Genomic DNA, 23,590 nt, shown 5'->3' with positions numbered 1-23,590 from the left:
TAGTTGCTCAGTCGTGTCCGACTCTTTGTGACCCCATGGACTGTACAGCCTGCCAGGCTCTTCTGTCCATGGGATTTTCCAGGCAAGGATACTGGAGTGAGTTGCCATTTCCTTCTCCAGGGGATCTTCCCGACCCAGGGATCGAACCCGGGTCTCCTGCATTGCAGTCAGATGCTTTACCATTTGAGCTACTAGGAAAGCCCAAGAGTATATACAAGTACCCAATTTGAAAACTACTAATTTAGGGAACTCTGTCTTATTCTAAGAAACTGTCTTTCAGTTGCATGCTGCTATAGTAAAAGATATTTGGTCTTTAACTGTTAAAATGTACATGTTTTTGATAGTCATTTGAATGAACCCAAAACACTTAAAACTTAAAAAAAAAAAAGAAACCTGACTGTTTCTCCAGATGGAAGCCTCAGACTTAAGTCTGAGATGTGTGCTGTGGCAGACATACCACAACAGTATCACTCAGGAGAGAAGCCTGATTACCAATCGGCTGTATTTCCGAATAACCAACGCTCCTAAACCAGCCCCAGGGGAATGTTCCTTTTCTCATAAATACTACCTGGTTTAGATATACCAACATGAACACATCCTGTAAAAATCTGGTAAGATTTTGGTGTTAGTCCACTCATCTTAAATATTAGAAAAATATTATGATCATATACTTGAGGACAATATGCTTACCTTGCTCTTTGACATAGAAAGTGAAGATTCATCCTTATTTTGAGAAATGTCTTCCTTTCCTCTTTCAAAACCTTTAAAAACATAGTCATTATTTCAGTATTACCACATTTGAACATATACAGGCAATAAAAAGCAGATACACATAAGTTATTCAATTTCAAATATACATTATACAATATTTGATATATATCAGTGCAAGAAACCTAGATTCAACATACAGTTTTAAACTATTATAGTTTAAAGACTACTAAGGGGTCATCTCTAGTAATTCTTTAGAATAAATCAAGGCTTACAGAGGTACTGGTGTCTTTCCCTGAACCCATCAACTTAAGATAAATACCTCTTTTCTCTGCTCATTCACTTGGAATGAATTCAGTGCTCACAGAATGTTTATTTCAGTTAGTTGTTTTCTAACAAAGAGCCAACCCAACATACTTTTCATGCCCCTTGTCAAACTGGAAAACAACTCCAGAATTGGTGATAAAAGAAGACTAGGGAAATGAATCTGAATTGAAGGACAGACTTTTAAAAAAAAAATCTAATAATGTGCTTACCGTGAGAATTAAATAAGGATGCCTAGAAAGCAATTAGCATAGCATTTGTGCACAGTATATATTCAATTAACATTGATCCTTAATATTATCATTGGCACTGACTACTGTTATAGAAATTCTAAAAGGATAAATATGAGTGCATTGGGATATATGCTCACATCTTCCCAATCATGTAACATTAATACAGCACTATGTATTCATGTTAGTCACTCAGTGGTGTCCAACTTGTTGAGAGCCCAGGGACTATAGCCTGCCAGGCTCCTCATGGGATTCTCCAGGCAAGAATACTGGAGTGGGCTGCCATTCCCTTCTCCAGGGGACCTTCCGGACCCAGGTATCGAATCCAGATCTCCTATATCGCAGGCAGATTCCTTACCATCCTAGCCACCAGGGAAGCCAATACAGCACTATGCCAAAAGCAGTTAGCAAGTTAGTGTTGTACGGGTATATTCAGAGAAATGCTAATGCTGAGATTCGTGTGGCCGCCATAAGTGGAGCAGTGCCCATTTTATTGAAGCTCTGTCTATTTTTGTGGACAAGTAGCATTAACTGTTCTCTACAACCATTTGTCCTGAGTCCAATAAAGCCTATATAAAAATGTACAAATAATCATTCATAGAACAGTGCTTAAAAAGTTACCAGCAGTATCAGTGCCTGAAGCATTTAAAAATCACTTCTAACATATCAGTGAGACCATTTATTTGATTTATATTAGCTAAAACAAATCCATTCTATTTTCTTAATTCAATGATTTTGCCAAATTTTTTTTTTTTTTGGTAATATGAAAAAGAAATCTTTTTGTTTCCTTCTCCATCTTTGGTACAGAGCAAGATCAGGCAATTTTACAATTGAGGAGGGGAAAAAAAATCTTATTAAATCTAACATGGAATTTTAAATGAAACTTACCAGAATTTGAAACTTTAGTGTAAAGCAAATCGAAGTTACATAATTCAGCTTAAAAATTCTAAAAATATTTATTCAGAGTAATAAACATAGGCAATTCTTAATATTAATGAATTAACATTAATTATTTCAAAGATCTAAATATATGTATAAAAGAACAAAGATTTTCTAAAAATATAATTATGAATGGAAAAAAGATAATATCTTCCTTTATTTTCATAAGAACAAGACTATTCAATTTCTCCAGTGTGGTTTTGGCTTCCGATAAATGTATATCAATGCATTTATTAGACTAATAAAATGGCTACTTCACTGTATCTATATTCACATATTATTTTAACAACAGAACAGGAAATTAAAACAAAGTTATAAATCTGAATAGACTTTTTTTGAACATGCAAATATGTCTTGCAGAAAGTTTCAAATACTGGAAAAGGACACACAAAAACAAGACTAAATAAAAATCCCCCAAAATACAAAAAGAATAGGTCACTCATAAACCTAGGTTATGTCAGACCAATAAATGAATACCATTTTAAAAGATTTTCTATACCTCAAACTTGCAAATCATTATTTTAAAAGGTGGCCCTGATGACTTCCATATTATTTAACTGTATTTTTTTATTGTGACATTTATAAATAAAATCCTGAAGCCTATAATACATTATTGACCGTTATCAATAAAATGCATGGGTTTCCCCCCTGGCTCAGCAGTAAAAAGTCCACCTGCAATGCAGGAGACATAAGAGATCCAGGTTCGATCCCTGGGTCAGGAAGATCCCCTGGAGGAAGGCATGGCAATCCACTCCAGCATTCTTGCCTGGAGAATCCCACAGATAGAGGGGGCTGGTGGGCTAGATTCCACAGGGTCACAAAGAGTCAGACATGACTGAAGCGACTGAGCATGGCACACAGCACACAATACATTACTGACCATTATCAGTAAAATGCAGAACAGTTTCAGTTCATGACTTTTACCAAGTTTGCTCATTAGTGATATCAGGCAGTAAATTCTCTTCCTACTATCCTCCTCACTGCTACCACAAGATAGAAACCTACATCCCCACCCAAATGGCTAAGATTAAAAGGACTAGGAGCATCCAAATACAGATAAGACTATGGCACAACTGGAACTCTATTCACTACTGATGAGAATGGCATAATCACTTTGGAAAGCTATTTTACAATATCTGCTAAAGTTAAAAGTACTCATATTCTAGAACAGAGCAATTCTGATCCTAGATGTACTAAACAGAGATGAATGCGTTACACGGTCATTAAAAGACAGGTACAAAATGTTCACAACAGTTCTATTCATAATAGCAAAATCTGGAGCCAACTCAAACGACTATTAATAGTAGAATAAATGAATCCCTTATGCTACAGTCACACAATGGAAAGATAAACATCAGTGAAGAAGAACCAATCACCACTACCTAAAACAACAAACAGAACACCGAGTGAAAAGAGCCACCTCTCGCCACCAAAAAAAAAAAGCACATACCATATGATTCCATTTATATAAAGGTCAGGAACTAGCAGGAGAAGGAAATGGCAACCCACTCCAGGACTCTTACCTGGAAAATACCACGGGCAGAGGAGCCTGACAGGCTACAGTCCACGGGGTCACAGGAGTCGGACACGCCTCAGCAGGATAAACAACAACGAGCAAACCTAACCTATGGTGGTAGAGGCTGGAACAGTGGTTGACTTTGTTGCAGGAGGGAACTGACTTGGGCTGGGCCTGAGAAAGTTTTCTGGGGACCTGGGGCGTGGTCACACACGTGGCTGAGTGCTGCGCTGTGCTTGGTTGCTCAGTCACATCCGACTCTTTGTGACCCCACGAACTACAGCCTGCCAGAGTCCTCTGGGGGTTCTCCAGGCAAGAATACTGGAGTAGATACATAACTAAAAATTCAAAAAGTTGTGAATGAACTATGTGTAGGTTACGCCTTGATAATTTTTTAAAAAATTCATATGTGCTCTACTAGGTCGCTTTGGTCATGTCTGATTCTTTGCAGCCCGATGAACTGTAGCCCACCAGGCTCCTCTGTCCACGGGATTCTCCAGGGAAGAATACCGGAGTGGGTTGCCATTTCCTCTTCCAGGGGATCTTCCTGATGCAGGGACTGAACCAGTGCCTCTTGTGTCTCCTGCAGATGAGTTTTTTACTACCGGCACCACACTCTTTCCTTAATCTTCTAATTTATTAGACCGCTCTTGCTATGGCATCCTTTCTTACTCTATACCCCTTTAACATATCCTGCTCTGGGCGATTCTGATTCATCCATAACCATGATAATTAAGAAGATAATTAACATAATATTAATGAAAACAATACAGCAACCAATATCCATTTGTAGGAACACTTGCAATTTTAAGACACTTTGATAATTTACTCCTAATCTTTAAAATCCAGCCCCCCTCACATATCAGGTATATTCTATATAACTGAAAAAACTGAGGCTTACAGAAATTAAGTAACGTGACAAATGTCAATAGGTGACAGTATCAGCGCTAATTTAAACTTAGATCTAACTTTAAAATTCATGGTGTTCTAGAATGTCAGAGTGCTTCTCGAGACTCAAGGCCAGCGTCTTCCGGGAGGCCGTGTTTAGACTGCATAAACACAGCTAGCTGTCTCCCCTGAGACGCAGCACTTGGTACACTTGCACTACTCTATTTATCGCAAAATATTTCAATTGCCTGTTCTCACGTTCACGTCCCATACTTGACTGGGAGTTCCTGAAAAGAAGGGTCTCGCTTCTTATTCATCCATTCAAATTTTGATAAACTGATCCAAAGATGAATAAAAATGGACTCTACTTTTACATGCAGTGGCTTTTTAAAATATGTGAAAAACGCATACTTCAGAAACATACATAAAGCATAATTTAATATATACAAAAACTATCTGCATAACCACCACCCAAATCAAGAATTACAGAATTGTCACCATCCTGTGAGAACCACCCCCTACGCCGCTCCATGCCATTCTTGACCCTATCTACTCTTCTTTCCCTCAGAAATAACTACTTTGACTTTTACGATTATGTACCAGCATGCCACAACTGGTATTTCATGCATTTTCACTGCTGATTAGAATCCTATTGCATGACTATATCACTATTTATCCATCTGCTTGTGTTGTTTCTAGTTTGTTCCTCTTACAAATATAGGTGATACAAATATTGTTGGCAACGCATCCCAGTATATCCATGAGTATCTCTAAGGGTTAAACCAGAAGCAGAACTCCTAGGCCTGAGTGTACGTGCGTCTTTAAGAACACCAAATTGTTTACCATTTGTTTATTTTCCCCCAACACTGTATGATAGTTCTCCTTTTCCCACATCCATGGTAACATCAATATTGACAAATTTTTTATTATTTTTGCCAATCTGTTGGGTGTGTCAATGGTAAATCAGTGAGGCTTTAGTTAGTGTGTTCCTGATCACTAATGATATTGAGTACTATCTCATATATTACCATTTTAATTTTCTCTTTGTGAAGAAACTCTTCAGTACATTAAAAAAAAAAAAACTCTGTACTTTTTCTTGATTTATATAGGAATTCATAATGTTTCCCAAATATTGGTTCTTTGCCAGTTATATTTATTACAAATATCTCCCCACTCTATGGCTTGTCTTTTAATTCTCTGCATGGTCTCTTTAGATGAATGTCTCTTAATTTGAACACTGCCAAATGTAGCAACCTCATTCTTTTAACAGTTAGTGCTTTTGGGTCTTAAGAAAGTCTTCCCTAAATCTGTGGGAAAATAGCAGAAGATATTTTCCAGTAATATAGTAGTAAAACTTTTTCCTACTAATTCAATGGAATGTGATTCCTGAATAAATTAGTACACTGTCCCTAAATTCTTATTAACAGATGAAAAATGCTATCATCACTGATAAGATATAACTTTTTATATACCTCATTAAAAATTGGTTCAATAACGTTTAGATATAATAAAGCAAGTTTTATACTGCTTCAGCCTTGTTAAAATCAGATTACATACACAGTATCTAAAAATGTAGATTCAGTAAATATTTACAAATATAGAATTACTGCATTAACTAAATTGAACACAGCCAAGAATTAAGAAATTGTACAAGAAAAAAAATTCAGAGAAGTCAAAATATACTAAAAAGATCTAACTATATACTAAAGCTTCTACAGAGTGTCTGTAAATTTCTTTGTTCAAAGTTTATTTCAATTTCTGGGTACATGGACAAAGGGTACCATTCTATTTTATAACTCTATCATACAGAAAAAGGTCATACCAATTTGTTCCTTAAGGTAGAAGTGACCAAAAAAAAAAAAAAGGGCGGGTGGATTTTCCTAAGGAAAATGAAAACGAAAAAGGGTTGTGGTCAAACCAGTAAAACAAACAAAGCTATCTTTAAATATCACTAATGTATAACCTCTCTTTCTCTAATGATGTCAGATAAAAACAAAATGTCCCAGAAAAAATTATATTTTTTACTTTTAACTTAAAAAAGCCACTTCTTTGTAGTACCTAATTCTATTCAACTATTCTACCTAGCTGATAAAACATATTAGAAAGCGCTTTTGTTTTAATATTATTGTTAGTTGCATTAAGAGGACTATGGAAGCATCCTTATGAATATGACCTTATCTATTTCAAGAATTAGAAAACAAAGCCAAACATCTACTTTTCCACTAAAAGAAATCTATCTGGATGACCTTCAATATTCTCTTTGACAAGAGAAACTCACAACTCTGTCTTAAATTAAATGAAGTAAAAACCAAACTTCTAAAACGTTTTCTATTGTTAAGTAAGGTCACCTGATTATTCTCTACATTAAGTAGACTCATAGCATGAAGGTCAGCAAACATGTGCCAGCAAGCTTGCTGGCTTAAAAAAAGAAAAACAAGGAGCCAAATCCAGAAATGGAGCTAAGTCAACATTGAAAAAGCAAGTAAGTATTCAACCACATTAAAAACTTGTTTGTTGTATTTTCAGTCACTTCTAAACAAAGACAAATAGTAAAATTTACAGCACTGTGAGAACGTTAAGAAAGAAACATGATAGCAGCCACGCTACACTAAGAAGACTAAATACGGACTATGAATGCTGTTTAAAGCTTATGTTACTCAGGCAACAGTTCAGGACTATGGTTTCCAATACTTTTCAAAACATTGTTAGAAAAGAAAATGAAGTCAGTGAATTTATAATAATTTATTTAATTGTCCAAGTAACACTGTATCTCAAGAGAATGTATGTCCTACCTATCAGCATGAGTATTCACAAAAAGCTAAGAAGAAAGGCTAGTGTGAAAAATGAAAATATAATTCAAATTTCACAAAATGAGTGTCAGAAAATACATAAACAATTAAAACAAGCACCAGTTCAATCAATATTTGTCATGAGGATTAAAAGAACATTTTTATTTTAAAAGAAAAATATAACTTTAAAAGAGTAGATATGATTATGTAGCAGTTTAATATTCTGAAAAGAAAACAAAGATTGCTTATATCTTAACATCTACATCCAAATATTTTCTACAATAAATCTTTTTCAAACAATAAAAGATCAGTTAACAGCTACATCTCATTGACCAACTGTTTAACGTCTAAGTCATAGGTGTCAAATGTCTAATTTCATTTAATAAATTTTGCCCTAAAAATAACATTTTCTAAGCAAAAACTGATCATACATAAACACATTTAACAACATGAAGTAAGGCATTTCAAAAATTAAATTACACAGATAACTTCATGTTAGTCAGGACTTAATCTATTAAAGCATAAACTAAACGTCAATTTTCACAGTTACTATTTTGCTTGAGAATAGTCAAACAAATATTAATATTAAATATGTGGGTTTCATTTGCAGAAACCTCAGAACAACTGGTTTATTTATAGAATTTTATCTCAAATCTACAAAGGGCTTTATTTTTATCAAAGGGTTATAATATTAATTTCAATAATTAAAGTAAAAACTCATGCTATAAGCACTCAAGATTCATACTTCACTGAATCATTAGCTTTCAAGTTCAAGCATAAGGAGACTGTAAAAGAAAATATGGAAAGCCAAGCCATATAGTAGCAGTTACTAAAATCTAACCTTTCATTATAGAATTGTTTTGTTTAAAAGAAAGCAGCTTTAAGACATTAAGATGTCCAGTTTATTTTAATGAAAAGTCTATAAGAAATTAAGAAAAGAATGCAAGATTAAACAAACCAACCTGGCAAAGAAGGAGAAAGTTCATTGTATCCTCCAAATGAAGCGTTCCGGACAAGCTTTCGGCCATCAATTCGTGGAGGAAATAAAACAGGCGAAACCACAGTACAGGAAGAAAACCTACGTTGTTGTGAGCTGTCTTCTTTCATGGCTTAAAAGGCCTATGTAATGTATACCCTCACCCAGAAGGCTAATTAGACCAGTATGGCAATAACAGGCTTTTCTTCACATCTAAATACAGCGAACCCACCAGCACAAACAAAGGACACACACATTTAACAGCAAAGGAGAAGGACCAGAGACCGTCAAATCAGCAATAAACAGATAGAGGCTGACAGAAAAGGCATTAAGCCATGCTGCTGGGTGTTTTAAAAGAAATGAGCTGAAAAATAAGGAAGGCTATTCCACTGTTTTACCTTTTTATCAAACAAGTAATGCCCTGCACCGAATTACTGCCTTAGTAAAACAAAAGCAAGATCAATACTTAGAGATTCAGATGAAATAATAAACTCAGTTTCTCTCTTCTCAAAATAACGCAATCCTCTTCTCATACTCATTATACTTTTATAGTATCTGCCACACTTCCCACGTCTTCCGATGCTTTCCAGTTTTTGCTTACTTTAAAAATGGATATAACACTTGTTTATCTTTCCTGAAGCTTCTAGATTTATATCTAATCTACTGCTTGCTTTAGCTATGATTAAGAATTCATAAGGGAAGATATTCTTTCAAGTACATTTTTGATGGATTCCAATGGGTAACGCAGAGAATAAACATTTAAATTTTACCTCTAGTAGAGATACACGTGTCATTAAGACACTGCTAATGCAAACCATTAACACAAAAGATTAAAAGGATACCACTAATAATGCTGTATCTCCAATATGTTTCTCTGAAAAGAGATGCTATAGTTCCTCATTACATTTAAACTTTTCAAAACATATAATCAACCAATGAATATTTTCCACTTAAAAATCTTAATTAAAAAATACAATTTTATTATCACAGTAACAAATATAAATATCTTTTTTTTTTCTGGGTTAAAACTAAGTGACTAGGATGATCCCATATCATTAAATCTAACAGGAAAGTACCTCTAGCCAAAATGATACAGTATGTCATCTCTTTATATCTAATCTTTAAAATTCCAAGAAGACTTTCCTAGTTATATTAAAATCCATTTACTTTACACCTTAACTAAAGTTAAAAAGCTTTAAGTCAGTTATTTTCTTTCTATACCCTAGACTGGTTTTTCTAACCACAGTTCTTTCAACCTGGAAACACACCTTCTTAGACAACAACAGCTCAATTATAACTGACTTGGTGGTTCATTTTTACAGGCGCCTTACTGTAAGATCTCCGTCTCCTTCCTCATTATGCATACACTTCAAGGCTGGCTCTCCATTCATACACAACAGCATCCCGCAAAATCTAAGACTATTTCTCTTCAAAAGAAAGGACATTTAAACAAACTTAATTTCCTGTACATACTATTTCTTTGGCAAAGGCATTTTAAAATCAGTTAGTGATAAAAATGGTTTATGGTTGATACCCACAACCATAACAGGTTTTGGGTTTGGGAGTTTTCCCCCTACTTTTCTCCCTTGTCATGAAATATAAACTGCCACTTAATATAGGCATCAGGGAAATACTTATAAATAATTCACAGTGTTGCCTACCTCTTAAAGCATAAAGAATATAACATCACAAAAGGCATTTATAGTGCAATGGTTAAACAGGATTTGAAATTAAAGTTGCGTGGGTTCAAATCCTAGTTCTAACCTAGTTGGATACATTAGAGCCATTGACTTAACTTCTCTGTGTCTCTGTTTCCTCATCTATAAAATTTTAATAACATTATCTATATTACAGGACTGTTATAAGCATCAAATAGGATAATAGATGGAAAATCAAGAAAGGTTCCAGGTTAAAATGGTAGAATGAAGATAGTGACATAATAATGTATTCTCTCCTAAAACACAACAAAATTTCTAGGAGTGGAGTATTTTTTTAAAAAAGCATATACAAGCGTGGGTGTGTATTCCACAAGTATGCACCCAAGAGAGGACACAGCAACACATAACTTGCCCTGGAAAGCACGAGATGAACTTGCTGTCACTTGTCCTGCAGGTTCAAGAAAGCTGAACCACACATGAGTGGTAAAAACTGAGAACCAACCCTATGGCAGCAAAAAATCCTTCTACAGATAATTAACAGCACCACGATTAGGAATCAGACAAGCTACTGGTATCAGCAATACTGAAACCAGGACAAAAAAATAGGCAATGTCTTCAAAACTAGAAGGAAAATGACTTCCAATTCAGAAGTACATATCCAGTCTAATTATCAATTACATATTAGGGTAAAATAAAATATTTTTAGATATGCAGGGTCTTAAAAATTTACTTTCCATGCATGTTTTTAAAGAATTTACTAGAATAATCATTCTTACCTAGGGTTCTACAATAGAATTGAGCTTAATGAACTAAAACATCCACTCTTTAAAATGAATTAACTCTTTTCTCCTATGTATCTATTATAGCTGTTGCCATGCACCATATTCTTGGGAGAATTGAGAAATATTCACCTATATTATATGTTATATGCCTTCCTCATTTCCCTCTCAGGAATTCCCTTGAGAAATATAAAAGAATATATACTCTACCAAAAAGTGATAGCAAATCAAGGATACATAGAATACAGGAAATTAAAAGATGCTTGCTTGTTAGAAGAAAAGCTATGACAGACCTAGACAGCATATTAAAAAGCAGAGACATTACTCTGCCAACAAAGGCCAATCTAGTCAGAGCTATCATTTCTCTAGTAGTCATGTATGGATGTGAGAGTTGGACAATAAAGAAAGCTGAGCGCCAAAGAATTGATGCTTTGGAACTGTGGTGTTGGAGAAGACTCTTGAGAATCCCTTCGACTCCAAGATCAAACCAGTCAATCCTACAGGAAATCAGTCCTGAGTGTTCACTGGAAGGACTGATGTGGAAGCTGAAGTTCCAGTACTTTGGCCACCTGATGTGAAGAACTGATTCATTGGAAAAGACCCTGATGCTGGAAAAGATTGAAGGCAGGAGAAGGGGACAACAGAGGATGAGATGGTTGGATGGTATCACCGACACGATGGACATGGGTTTGAACAAGCTCCAGGAGTTGGTGATGGACAGGGAAGCCTGGCATGCTGCAGTCCATGGGGTCACAAAGAGTCAGACATGACTAAGTGACTGAACTGAACTGAGAATACGGGAAACAGGTTACTCAATATAAAGAGCTGTCATCATCAAAATGTCTCCTCCTATCACTGCACTATCTCTTTTTGACCAAAGACAAATTCTATGAGATTTACCAACATTCTTTCCTGATGTTGACATGCCCTGACAGTATGCTGGTGAGGTTTATTCTCTTTTCCTCATCTCCTGATGTATAGATAAACTGAGGAGACTTCAAATACATGGAAATGTCTGTTGTTTTTTTTTAAAAACTTTTTTAGAGCAGTTTTAGGTTCATAGCAAAATTGAGAGGAAAGTACAGGTATTTCCTGTACCAGTTAATGTATTTTGAAATTCCCTAACACTAAAAAGAACTAATACCTCTGAATATATTATCTTTGGTCTAGGGGTTCTTTCCATATTAAAATGGCAGATATTTGGGCAGAGGCAAAAACCACAGCATGTACAGGACACAGTGACCAAAACCATCTCAAAGAAGAAAAAATGCAAGAAGGCAAAGCAGTGGTCTGAGGAGGCTTTACCAATAGCTGAGGAAAGAAGAAAAGTGAAAGGCACGGGAGAAAGTGAAAGATATACCCAACTGAATGCAGAGTTGCAGAGAACAGCATGGAGAGATAAGAAGGCATTCTTCAATGAAGAATGCAAAGAAATAGAGGAAAACAACAGAATGATAAAGACAAGAGATCTCTTCAAAAAAATTAGAGATGTCAAGGGACAATTTCATGCAAGGATGGCTACAATAAAAGACAGAACCTGTGAGGACCTAACAAAGGCAGAAGAGATTAAGAAGAGGTGGCAAGAATACACAGAGGAACTACCAGGAAGGTCTTAATGACCTGGATAACCACGATGGTGTGGTCACCCACGATGGTGTGGTCACTCACCTAGAGCTGAACATACTGGATCATGAAGTCAGGCGGGCCTTAGGAAGCATTACAACAAACAGAGCTAATGGAGGCAATGAAATTCCAAATGAGCTTTTTAAAATCCTAAAAGATGATGCTGTTGAAGTACTGCACTCAACATGTCAGCATATTTGGAAAACTCAGCAGTGGCCACAGGACTGGAAAAGGCCAGTTCTCATTTCAATCCTAAAGACGAGCAATTCCAAAGAATGTTCAAACTACCTTACAGCTGTGCTCATTTCACATGCTAGCAAGGTATGCTCAAAATCCTTTAAGCTAGGCTTCAGCAGTATAAGCTAGGTTTAGAAAGGCAGAGGAAGCAGATATCCTGAATCATGGAGAAAGCAAGGGAATTCCAGAAAAACACCTACTACTGCTTCATTGACTAAGCTAAAGCCTTTGACTGTGTGGACCACAATAAACTGTGGAAAATTCTTCAAAAGATGAGAGTACCAGACCACCTTACTTGTCTCGTGAGACACCTGTATGCGGGTCAAGAAGCAACACAACCATCATGGAATAACTAACCGGTTCAAAATTGGAATAGGAGTATGACAAAGCTGTATATTGTCACCTTGTTTATTTAACTCATATGCAGAGTACATCAAGTGAAATGCTGGGCTGGATGAATCACAAGCTGGAATCAAGACTGCTGGGAGAAATATTAATAACCTCAGAAATGCAGATGATACCACTCTAATAGCAGAAAGTAAAGAGGAACTAAAGAGCTTCTTGATGAGGGAGGAAAGAGGACAGTGAAAAGGCCAAGTTGAAACTCAACATTCAAAAAACTAAGATCATGGCATCTAGTCCCATTACTTCACAGCAAACAAAAGTGGAAAAAGTGGAAGCAGTGACAGATTTTATTTTCTTGGGCTTCAAAATCACTGCAGATGGTGACTGCAGCCAGGAAATTAAAAAATGCTTGCTCCTTGGAAGGAAAGCTGTGACAAACCTAGTTAGTTAGTTAGTTCAGTAGCTTAGTCATGTCCGACTCTTTGCGATCCCATGAATCGCAGCATGGCAGGCCTCCCTGTCCATCACCAACTCCCTAGACAGCATATTAGAAAGCAGATACACCACGTTGTGGACAAAGGTCCATACAGTCAAAGCTATGGTTGTTTCAGCTGTCATGTACAGATGTGAGTTCAGTTCAGTTCAGTTGCTCAGTCATTTCTGACTCTTTGCAATCCCAAGGACTACAGCACACTAGGCTTCCCTTTCTATCAAACTCATCTCCATAGAGTTGGTGATACCATCCAACCATCTCATCCTCTGTCATCCCCTTCTCCTCCTGCCTTCAATCTTTCCTAGCTCAGGGTCTTTTCCAATAAGTCAGTTCTTCGCATCAGGTAGCCAAAATATTGGAGCTTCAGCTTCAGCATCAGTCTTGATTTCCTTTAAGACTGACTGGTTTGATCTCCTTGCAGTCCAAGGGACTCTCAAGAGTCTTCTCCTACACCACAGTTCAAAAGCATCAATTCTTCACCAGTTGGGCCATAAAGAAGGCTGCTGTGCTTAGTCACTCAACCGTGTCCGACTCTTTGCAATCCCATGGACCGTAGTCCACCAGGTTCCTCTGTTCATGGGGATTCTCCAGGCAAGAATACTGGAGTGGGTGGCCATGTCCTCCTCCAGGGATTCTTCCCAACCCAGGGATCAAACCCAGGTCTCCTGCATTGCAGGCGGATTCTTTACTGTCTGAGCCACCAGGGAAGCCCTAAAGAAGGCTGAGTGCCTAAGAACTGATGCTTTCCAATTGTGATGTTGCAGAAGACTCTTAAGAATCCCTTGGCCTGCCAGGAGATCAAACCAGTCACTCCTAAAAAAAAAAAAAAAAAAAAATCAACCCTGAATATTCACTGGGAGGACTGATGCTGAAGATGAAGCTCCAATATTTTGGCCGCCTGATGTGAAGAGCCAACTCCTTGGAAAAGACCCTGATGCTGGGAAAGATTGAAAGCAAAAGTAGAAGGGGGCAGCAGAGGATGAAATGGTTAGACAGCATCACTGACTCAACGGACATGAGTTTGAGCAAACTCTAGGAGACAGCAGAGGACAGAGGAGCCTGGAGCGCTACAGTCCGTGGGGCCTCAAAGAGTCAAACGCAACTTAGTGACCGAACAACAACAACAACAAAACCCACCAAAGGCCATAACAGAAAGAACCCTAGATTCTCCTGCTGTGCCCAAAGAAAATGCCCAGCTTCAGTTTTTCTTTCTGTAGAGCCAAAAGATTAGGACCGGAGAAGGCAGCTCACTGCTCATATTAGAACTCTAATGAGTTCCCTGGACAAATTCCAGATCAGCTTTATTTAAAAAACAGATGACTGGCAAACATAGCTGATATTTTGAAATAATCTAATTCGGTAGCTGGAAAATCCACTTAAGCCCTATAAAGTTCCATATGCACATTCAGGATAAAATATATTGGCTTAAGTTATTATATTATAAGAACTATATAGTTTAATCTTGAATCTCAAGATAATTAGCGAGGTTTTAAGAGATTTAAAATTCTTAAAGCAGCACAAAGAATTGGAAAAAGATCAAAATACTAAAAACAAACATCAGTCAACAAGAATTTAAGAAAGTATCACACCCAAACATGAACAGAACCACCACCTTAGAAAATGAACTAAATGTCTGACAGTGGTACTATACAAACTCAGCAGTGTTTCCCTACAGAGCACAAAATTTTAAAAATAATATAGTTGTTTACTATTAATTAAGCAGCTCAGTCTTAGCAAACAAGACTACTAATAACCTTTCAAAGGACATACAATTTGAGATGGCTGACAATGATCTTTGCTTTAAAAAAGAAAGCACAACAATAAAGCTCTCAATTTCCATCCTCCAAAGAGACAAAGTAAGTTCTTAACTGTAATTAGTAAAATTTCACTGATGAGTATATGGCACACAAAGCAATTTTATTTATCCCACATTTATAATGAGAAAATTATTCTTGTAGATTCTCAGTACTAAATATGTTCTCAACAGCACATGCAAATGCACATACAAAATTAAAAGGCTGGCTTAAGATAATTTTAGACGGAAGAGCATTCTTGTCTATATATCCACACTCACATCAGCAAGCATAAGACAGTACTTTCCTCTGGGTGGAAAGTTCTTTGTAATTATATTTGTATATCAAATAATCATTCATTTAATAAAAAATGTGATGAGCATATACTTTGGGTTAGAAATTATGTTAAGCACAGACAGTTATGATATAATACCCCCTAATTTCTGCTCTTATTGAGCTTTCAACATGTGTGAGTACATGGTCATTAAAAGTTGACTGAAACTCAGGGTCTATTCCCACAAAAGAAATGTTAAATGAGGTGCTTAGGTTTCTTTCTAAGACTGTTCACAAGAATCTATTTAACTGAAAATGTACTAAGAGCATCTATGAATATAACCTTTATTAATACTATCTAAGAATTATACAGTAATAAGTTTTCAAAAGTGTTTTCACATATGTTCTCAATAGATTGAAAGAACAACAGTATCTTGGTTTTACAGGTATGGCTCAGACGGTAAAGCGTCTGTCTGCAATGCAGGAGACCCGGGTTCAATCCCTGGGTTGGGAAGATCCCCTGGAGAAGGAAATGGCAGCCCACTCCAGTATTCTTGCCTGGAAAATCCCAAGGACCCAGAGCCTGGTAGGCTACCGTCCATGGGGTGGCAGAGTCAGACACGACTGAGCGACTTCACTTTCACTTTCAAGCTTGGAGGCATGGGCTTCCCAGGCGGTGCAGTGAAGAATCTACCTTCCAATACAGGATATGTAAGAGATATGGGTTCAGTCCCTGGATGTAGAAGATCCTGTGGAGGAGGGCATGACAACTCATCCAGTATGCCAGCCTGGAGAACCTCACGGACAGAAAAGCCTGGCGGGGGTATAGTCCATGGAGTCACAAAGAGGCGGACGTGACCGAAGCGACTTAACCCGTACACGAACTCTGAGGAGTACAGGCTCAGAGCCACACAGTAAATGAGCGATACGCCAGTGAGAATCCAGCCACGGAAGCAGTGTTTACTTTCCCCCATCTCCTCATTCTGCTTTCCCTATGCCCACCAACACAAATACCAGCATCAGGCAATTTTGTGGTAAGCTGAGACTCAAAGAGTGGGGATAAAAAACCACCATCCCAGGGTCTGTGGTAGAAAGAGATAAAGCAAGAAATATCTTAATGATGGTGAAGAAGAAAGGAGAGCCTATAGGACAGAGACCACTCAATTGGATCGGCTTTCACATATAGGGACACTTCGTAAATGAAGGACACAACTCAAAACTTTAAACATCTACTTCTCAAAAAATTTTCCACTAGAAAGCTGTGCAAATATCATGCTAGAAAAAAACTACTATACTTTTTCCTTCACTTTTTACTACACATGATAGCAAATATCATGCTAAAAAAACCTATAACTGAGTTCTCAAAACATAACAGATAAAAAAAATTCCACTCCTTTCCAGTCTTCTCTTCAAGAATGGGAACCATGTTATAAGACAGCACTGCTTACACATTGTTCTAGGATGGAAAGAATGAATATGGATCTCTCTTCCTTCTCTCTCCTGACTGATATTCAAATATTGGTGCCAATGCTCACATCATTTTACTTACCCACTAGAGACTCAATCCAACTCTATGGAGGCTTTGGAGTTGGATACAATTTAAATTATTGGCTGCCACACTCCAGATATTTCCTAATGATGAGCCTAATAAGGTCCTGAAGAAGCTATTTTGATTCCACAGTTGTAACCACATATCTAACTAACTTCACGGCCCATGACTCCATCCAAAGCACAAGGATTTCCTTATCTTTTACCCCGATATCCACAATCTCCTCACATAGGTAAATGACTATGTGAGGTAGGTAAACCACAGTAAAACTACGGTTCCTAGATTTTGAATCTGTGGACCAAAAAAATTCCCCCTCCCCAAACTGTAGCACTGATATTACAGTTCTCAACTTGGTAAGACACAATATTTTTAAAATCTAAATTCACAGCCTTCAATTCAGAAAGGGATGTTAAATATGATACAGCAGGAAGACTATAATCTCATAATAAAGGGCAGTTCTTTAAACTGAAGGAAGTTCACTTAGTGAACACTCCTACCAGTGTATTTATTTTTCGCTTATGCACAAGGAGATCAGCACACGCAGTGGCACCGGCCCACAGTCTATACACAGAAACAGGCTCAGCCTCTCAGACTGTGGGAACAAAGAGCAGGCGGAGGGTGGGGGATCCCATCAGAAAAGAGCCCAGAAACAAGCGCACGTATTATCTGATAACCCTTTACTGTTATCTTAATAAATAAACTGTTATCTTAACAACTGTTATCTTAATAAAGTAGGGAGGAAGGAATATATGAATGTATATGTTTATGCGAGAAAAGCATCTTAATGTTCTTAATGTTGTTCTTAATGTTCATCTTACTGCTTTCTTAAAGAAGCAATTAATAAGGCCCGGCAAGGATAAGACAGACTCTCTTATCTTTGTAAAGATGCTTAAAACAAAGCTGAATTATTCATTCTCACTGAATTTTCAACAAATGATTTCAAAGTATTTCATATTTCCCTATGGGAATAGTTGAAGAACACAGATACTGCAACATTTAACAAGAGAGATTTATAAAAATATTTTATTCTTATTTTCTTAACATGCCAAATATTCCTCTTTCATTACATAATAGGTACTTTCATAGCTCTATGAAGCAATTATCCAAACACAAGGAATTTCAAAGCAGAAAACAAGTATGTCTTAAGATATAACTTTGGAAATCTAACTTATTTAGGGCTCAGAAACTCAGAGGAGAAAATCAATATAGCCTCTAATTTATACTCTTTCTAAAGAAAACAACTGACCAAAGCACAGCATCTAGGGGAAAAAAAGAAAGTGGGGGTGGGGAAAAAATTCAAGTCTTCTTTCAGGCAAAACAATTTTCATGAAATATAAGACATATATTCCGGAACACACTTGTTATGTGTGTCTGGTCTCATATAGTTTCAGAACTGATCCTAGAAACGTCTTACCAAGGACAGAGGAACTGCTTCGGTTCATGGAGGAAACTGATCTAGGTCTCCTTTTGTCTGAGCCACTCTAATGAAGCTACTCTGTGTTAGTCACCTGAGGTTATCCCAGCAGTGTTTCAGACTGTCACCTGGGGAAATCTGTACGACATCTTCACAATAGTAAACTCTCAGTTAAAGTTAGAAATATTAGATATAGACCCATCATGTCACATTCAATGCTGCCAGAGCACTCAAGGTGAAAGGGACTTCACAGGTTTAAGATTTCCTAGAGGATAAGAGAAACACAGTACTCAGTGTAGACATTTTAACTCAAGCCTAGATGAACCAAACATGGCTTAAATTAACTTTGATAAAACTGATTAAGCAGGTAAAACTTCTAGTTTTAAAACGTTAAACACAAAATTAGCTTGAAATGGATTCATATAAATTTTGGCATGGCAACATTTTATATTCTGTCACAGAGCACTATAATTGAAAGATGGTTTTTTAAAAATAAAAGCATGAAAAGAGCTTTTTATGACCAAAGAACCAAGGGTGGCTACAAGATAAAAGTCAGGAATTCATCCAGTTTTGATGATAATCTCAAACGTGATCTAGAGGGAACAGAACATGCAGCTGTAAGATAAGCTATGATTTAGTCTCCAGGGTGCTGTAGCATCGTCCTTACTCACAAGTACAGGGGAAAAGGGAGACGACAAGCCTAACTAACTACAAGTCTGTCTTTCTTGGTAAACAATCAAAATACATTATACTCAAATCAGCATGAAACAAATGTCATCCTACTCAAGGGACTGTAATAATACTTAAGTTAAAACTACTTGAAATAAACTAGTACTTAGTCTTCAAACAAGGGAAAAAATCTGGCAAATGCACAATTTTTAGAATAACCTGATTCAGCATCATAATCTAAACATAAAACAAATAAAAAGAGTATCTTGGGCTTTAGTGAGGACAGCCAGAGTCTCCCTAGTTTCTCCAAAAAACCAACCAAAGGAAAACTTAAAATGATGGAAGGAAACCACATTGCAAAAAACCAAACAAGCTATTTTTAAGGGAAAGTGACCCATATTAAATTGGTATGAATCAACATGTATAAAGGAGACTCAGCCAGAAAACAATGAGAATCTTTGCCATTGTTCTCACAAATTTCTAGCATCATACCATGCATAAAACAAAAAGAAAACAGCTCATCTGTAATTCACTCCAGTACAGTAGAAAAAACACCATGGGCTTGGACGGTCCTGAATTTGAAACCTGCCTCTGACATTTACTAGTTTTGTGAATTTGAACAATTTCTTAACATCCTCATTTTCAGCTGTCTCACTGATAAAGCAGACACAGTAATTGTGTTTGTATCTTGTGGGGTTGTTTCAAAAGTTAAATATAAGTTGGCATATAAAACTTTCAATAGTCAAACTCAGTAAGTGCTTGATAAATGGCAGGTATTAGTATGAGTCCAGGAAATACCACCAAAATAAATGCCATTTGAAATAAAAAAATAAATCTATCTACCTATCTACTTGCCTGGTCATCCATTCTCTCTCGTCAGGAAACAGGAGTAATACATGCAGGGTTCATGTCAGAGAAGGGCTTCCAACACATGAAGATCATCTCCAAAATTTCATACTCATTAAAATGTGAGCCTGTAACCTTCACAATGGCAGGGAGCAGCACATAAGAGGTGCTCAATAAAGATACTTATTCATTTATAAACACACAAGTGCTTATGTTCCAGGTACTATGCTAGGCATGGGGGACTATACATAAGCACATCCACAAGCATTTATTTACTACCAACAATTCTCTTCCTTGTACACCAACCCTGTTAGTTTTATCAGTTCTGTGTTCATCTGTAAGAGAGCCCTTGCTCCCACAGCTCTCCACTCCTGCACAGTGCTCCTCAGCTGCCCACTGACTCCAGCATTTCCTCCAACAGATCCTGCCCGCTCCACCAAAGCAGTTCACCCAACTCATCCGTTAAGCCTCGCCTCCCTTACCAGTGTCCCATACGGACTCTGCCACCATTCTTTCGTTGCACACACCTAGCAAAGCCTACCATTACAGGAGAAAATCCCATACTAGGTCAGGCTGATACCAACTTCAGCATTAGTTGGCACACCCACTTCTGTGGTTCCTCCACTTTGCAGCTGGATTCCTAGTCCAGTCAATCCCTAAATCTTCACACCTGACTCCATCCCTGCCGCCTTCTCTGAAAACCTGCCTTATTGATTCTCCTAACTTCCTCCTATCGGAGAAGGCGATGGCACCCCACTCCAGTACTCTTGCCTGGAAAGTCCCATGGATGGAGGAGCCTGGTGGGCTGTAGTCCATGGGGTCGCTAAGAGTCGGACACGACTGAATGACTTCACTTTCACTTTTCACTTTCATGCACTGGAGAAGGAAATGGCAACCCACTCCAGTGTTCTTGCCTGGAGAATCCCAGGGATGGGGGAGCCTGATGGCCTGCCGTCTATGGGGTCGCACAGAGTCAGACACGACTGAAGTGACTTAGCAGCAGTAGCAGCAGCAGCTTCCTCCTATAATATTTCTCTTACTGACTTTATCCTTTCAATGTCTGAATATGCTCAAATGTCTCATCTTACAACAAATCTTTCTGTCCTCTGTTCTTTTTCTTGAAGTGCTTCTGTCTTGCTGAGAGGCACTGTAAATCTTTCTGAGGTCTCAAACCAAAAAAATCTTACAGAAGCACTCTTGATCTGATCTTTATGTTGAGGCCATTTTTCCTACACCCTGGGAACTGAGAAGAATTTAAAATTTTATTTATTTTGGCCCGCACTGGGTCTTTGCTAGGTTTGGGCTTTCTCAAGCTGCGGTGTGTGGGCTTCTCACTGCAGTGACTTCTCTTGTTGGGGAGCACAGTCTCTAGGATGTGGGCTTAGTTGCCCCGTGGAATACGGAACCTTCCCCAAGCAAGGATCAAACCCATGTTCCCTGTACTGGCAGGTGGATTCCCAACCACTGGACCACCGGAGATAAGCACTGGGGAGAGGATATTCCACAACAGAGAAGCAGAATAAATAAAAGCACAGTCTTCTGTGGAACAGGGAAGAAAGTCATCTAGCTGAGTTCGTGATGGGAAAAATACAAAATTAAATTGGAAGGGAAGAATAAGATCAGAAATACTAAGAGCGCTGACTACAACATTACAAAATCTGTAATTTATGCTCTCTATTGCTGGTTTCTGCTTGCTGATCCAAATGTTGCTGTACCAGATACACCTGGAAAACTTTATAAATGCACAGCCTCACCCTAGAGACTTTGAAAGGCTGGAGTAGAATCTGCATCTAATCAAAGAAAGCTCCAGGTGATTCTCAGACACAGCCACACCTAGGAGCCACTGCTCTAGGCGACAGTCAACCACTGACTTTTTGAGAATGGGAGTGTCATAAATGCAGATACCTTATGAGGTATTCAGTTACAAGCTTGAATAAAGATCTGTATTTTCATTTATAATTTTCTATTTCCATTTATTCATATCATTTCCCTAAGAGACCTACTTCACTGGATCCACGTGTTCTCTGCCCACATACATCCATAAAACCCTAATCTTACCACAGTCTCACCTTACAAAGTAACAATAATTTTCTGTTTGGTTGTCTTGTTAAGAAAGATGAGCCTTGTTACCGGAAGGCAAAGCCCTAAGAGAAGTTAGAATACTGTGGTACTATGTAATGTAGGTGTGGAGTAATAAGGACCTGACCTAAGATGATGATAGTTAAGAAGGACAATGAAGATAAAGACCAAAGCAGGGACAGTCTAACACTTCTAGAAGAATTACAAAAAAATGTTCTTTGAAACTTTAGGATAGACAAAGATTTCTTTAGTTGGGATGTGGCAGGGAGCTTGAGTCATGGGGGAAAACTTGATAAATTGAATTTCATCAAAATTAAAAACATCTGTTCTTTGTAAGAAGTCATTTAGACAATGAAAAGGCACGCCAAGGCTAGAAGAAAATATAATGTATACAGTTAGCAAAGAAGGATGCTGAAATATATTTTTAAAACTCTTAAAATTCAGTAAGACAAGCAAGCAAGCCAAATTTTTAAATGGGCATAAATTCTAATCTGACACTTCAGATATACAAGTGGCCAACGAGCATATGAAAAGATGTTCCACACTTAGTCAACAGGGAAATGCAAATTAAAATCACAATGTGATATTACTATACACCCACTAGAACGGCTAAAATAAAAAATATCAAGGATATAAAGCAACAGAAATCCTCATACACTGCTGAGAGAAATGTAAAATGATATAACTACTTTGGAAAACAGGCCACTTCTATAAAGTAAAACACACTTATATGATTTCATAACTGTACTCCTACATATTACTCAAAAGAAAGGAAAAAAAATAAACTTCACATAAAGCATTTACGACCCAGATAATCACGATGGTGTGATCACTCACCTAGAATGTGAAGTCAAGTGGGCCTTAGGAAGCATCACTACGAAAAAAGCTAGTGGAGGTGATGGAATTCCAGTTGAGCTATTTCAAATCCTGAAAGATGATGCTGTGAAAGTGCTGCACTCAATATGCCAGCAAATTTGGAAAACTCAGCAGTGGCCACAGGACTGGAAAAGGTCAGTTTTCATTCTAATCCCAAAGAAAGGCAATGCCAAAGAATGCTCAAACTACCGCACAATTGCACTCATCTCACATGCTAGTAAAGTAATATACGTGAACTGTGAACTTCCAGATGTTCAAGCTGGTCTTAGAAAAGGCGGAGGAACCAGAGATCAAATTGCCAACGTCCGTTGGATCACCGAAAAAGCAAGAGAGTTCCAGAAAAACATCTATTTCTACTTTATTGACTATGCCAAAGACTTTATGTAGATCACAATAAACTGTGGGAAATTCTGAAAGAGATGGAAATACCAGACCACCTGACCTGCCTCTTGAGAAACCTATATGCAGGTCAGGAAGTAACAGTTAGAACTGGGCATGGAACAACAGACTGGTTCCAAATAGGAAAAGGAGTACGTCAAGGCTGTATATTGTCACCCTGCTTATTTAACTTATATGCAGAGTACAT

General features: G+C 37.5%; 1 protein-coding gene across 5 annotated transcripts in view; it reads right to left on the bottom strand.

Annotated features, from left to right (window-relative positions):
• OSBPL8 (oxysterol binding protein like 8) overlaps positions 1–23,590 on the bottom strand; it is a 166,853-nt gene that overhangs the window by 45,402 nt on the left and 97,861 nt on the right. For all 5 annotated transcript variants that reach the window (XM_070370980.1, XM_070370982.1, XM_070370981.1 and 2 more), the window contains one exon: positions 691–761. In XM_070370980.1, coding sequence (XP_070227081.1) covers positions 691–761 — 71 coding nt within the window. The remainder of the gene's footprint in view (positions 1–690; positions 762–23,590) is intronic.

The sequence above is a fragment of the Bos mutus genome, chromosome 5 (genome assembly GCF_027580195.1).
Source record: "Bos mutus isolate GX-2022 chromosome 5, NWIPB_WYAK_1.1, whole genome shotgun sequence".
NCBI lineage: Eukaryota > Metazoa > Chordata > Mammalia > Artiodactyla > Bovidae > Bos > Bos mutus.
Note: the sequence above shows the minus strand (reverse complement) of the source record. Positions and strands in the feature narration are given on the sequence as shown.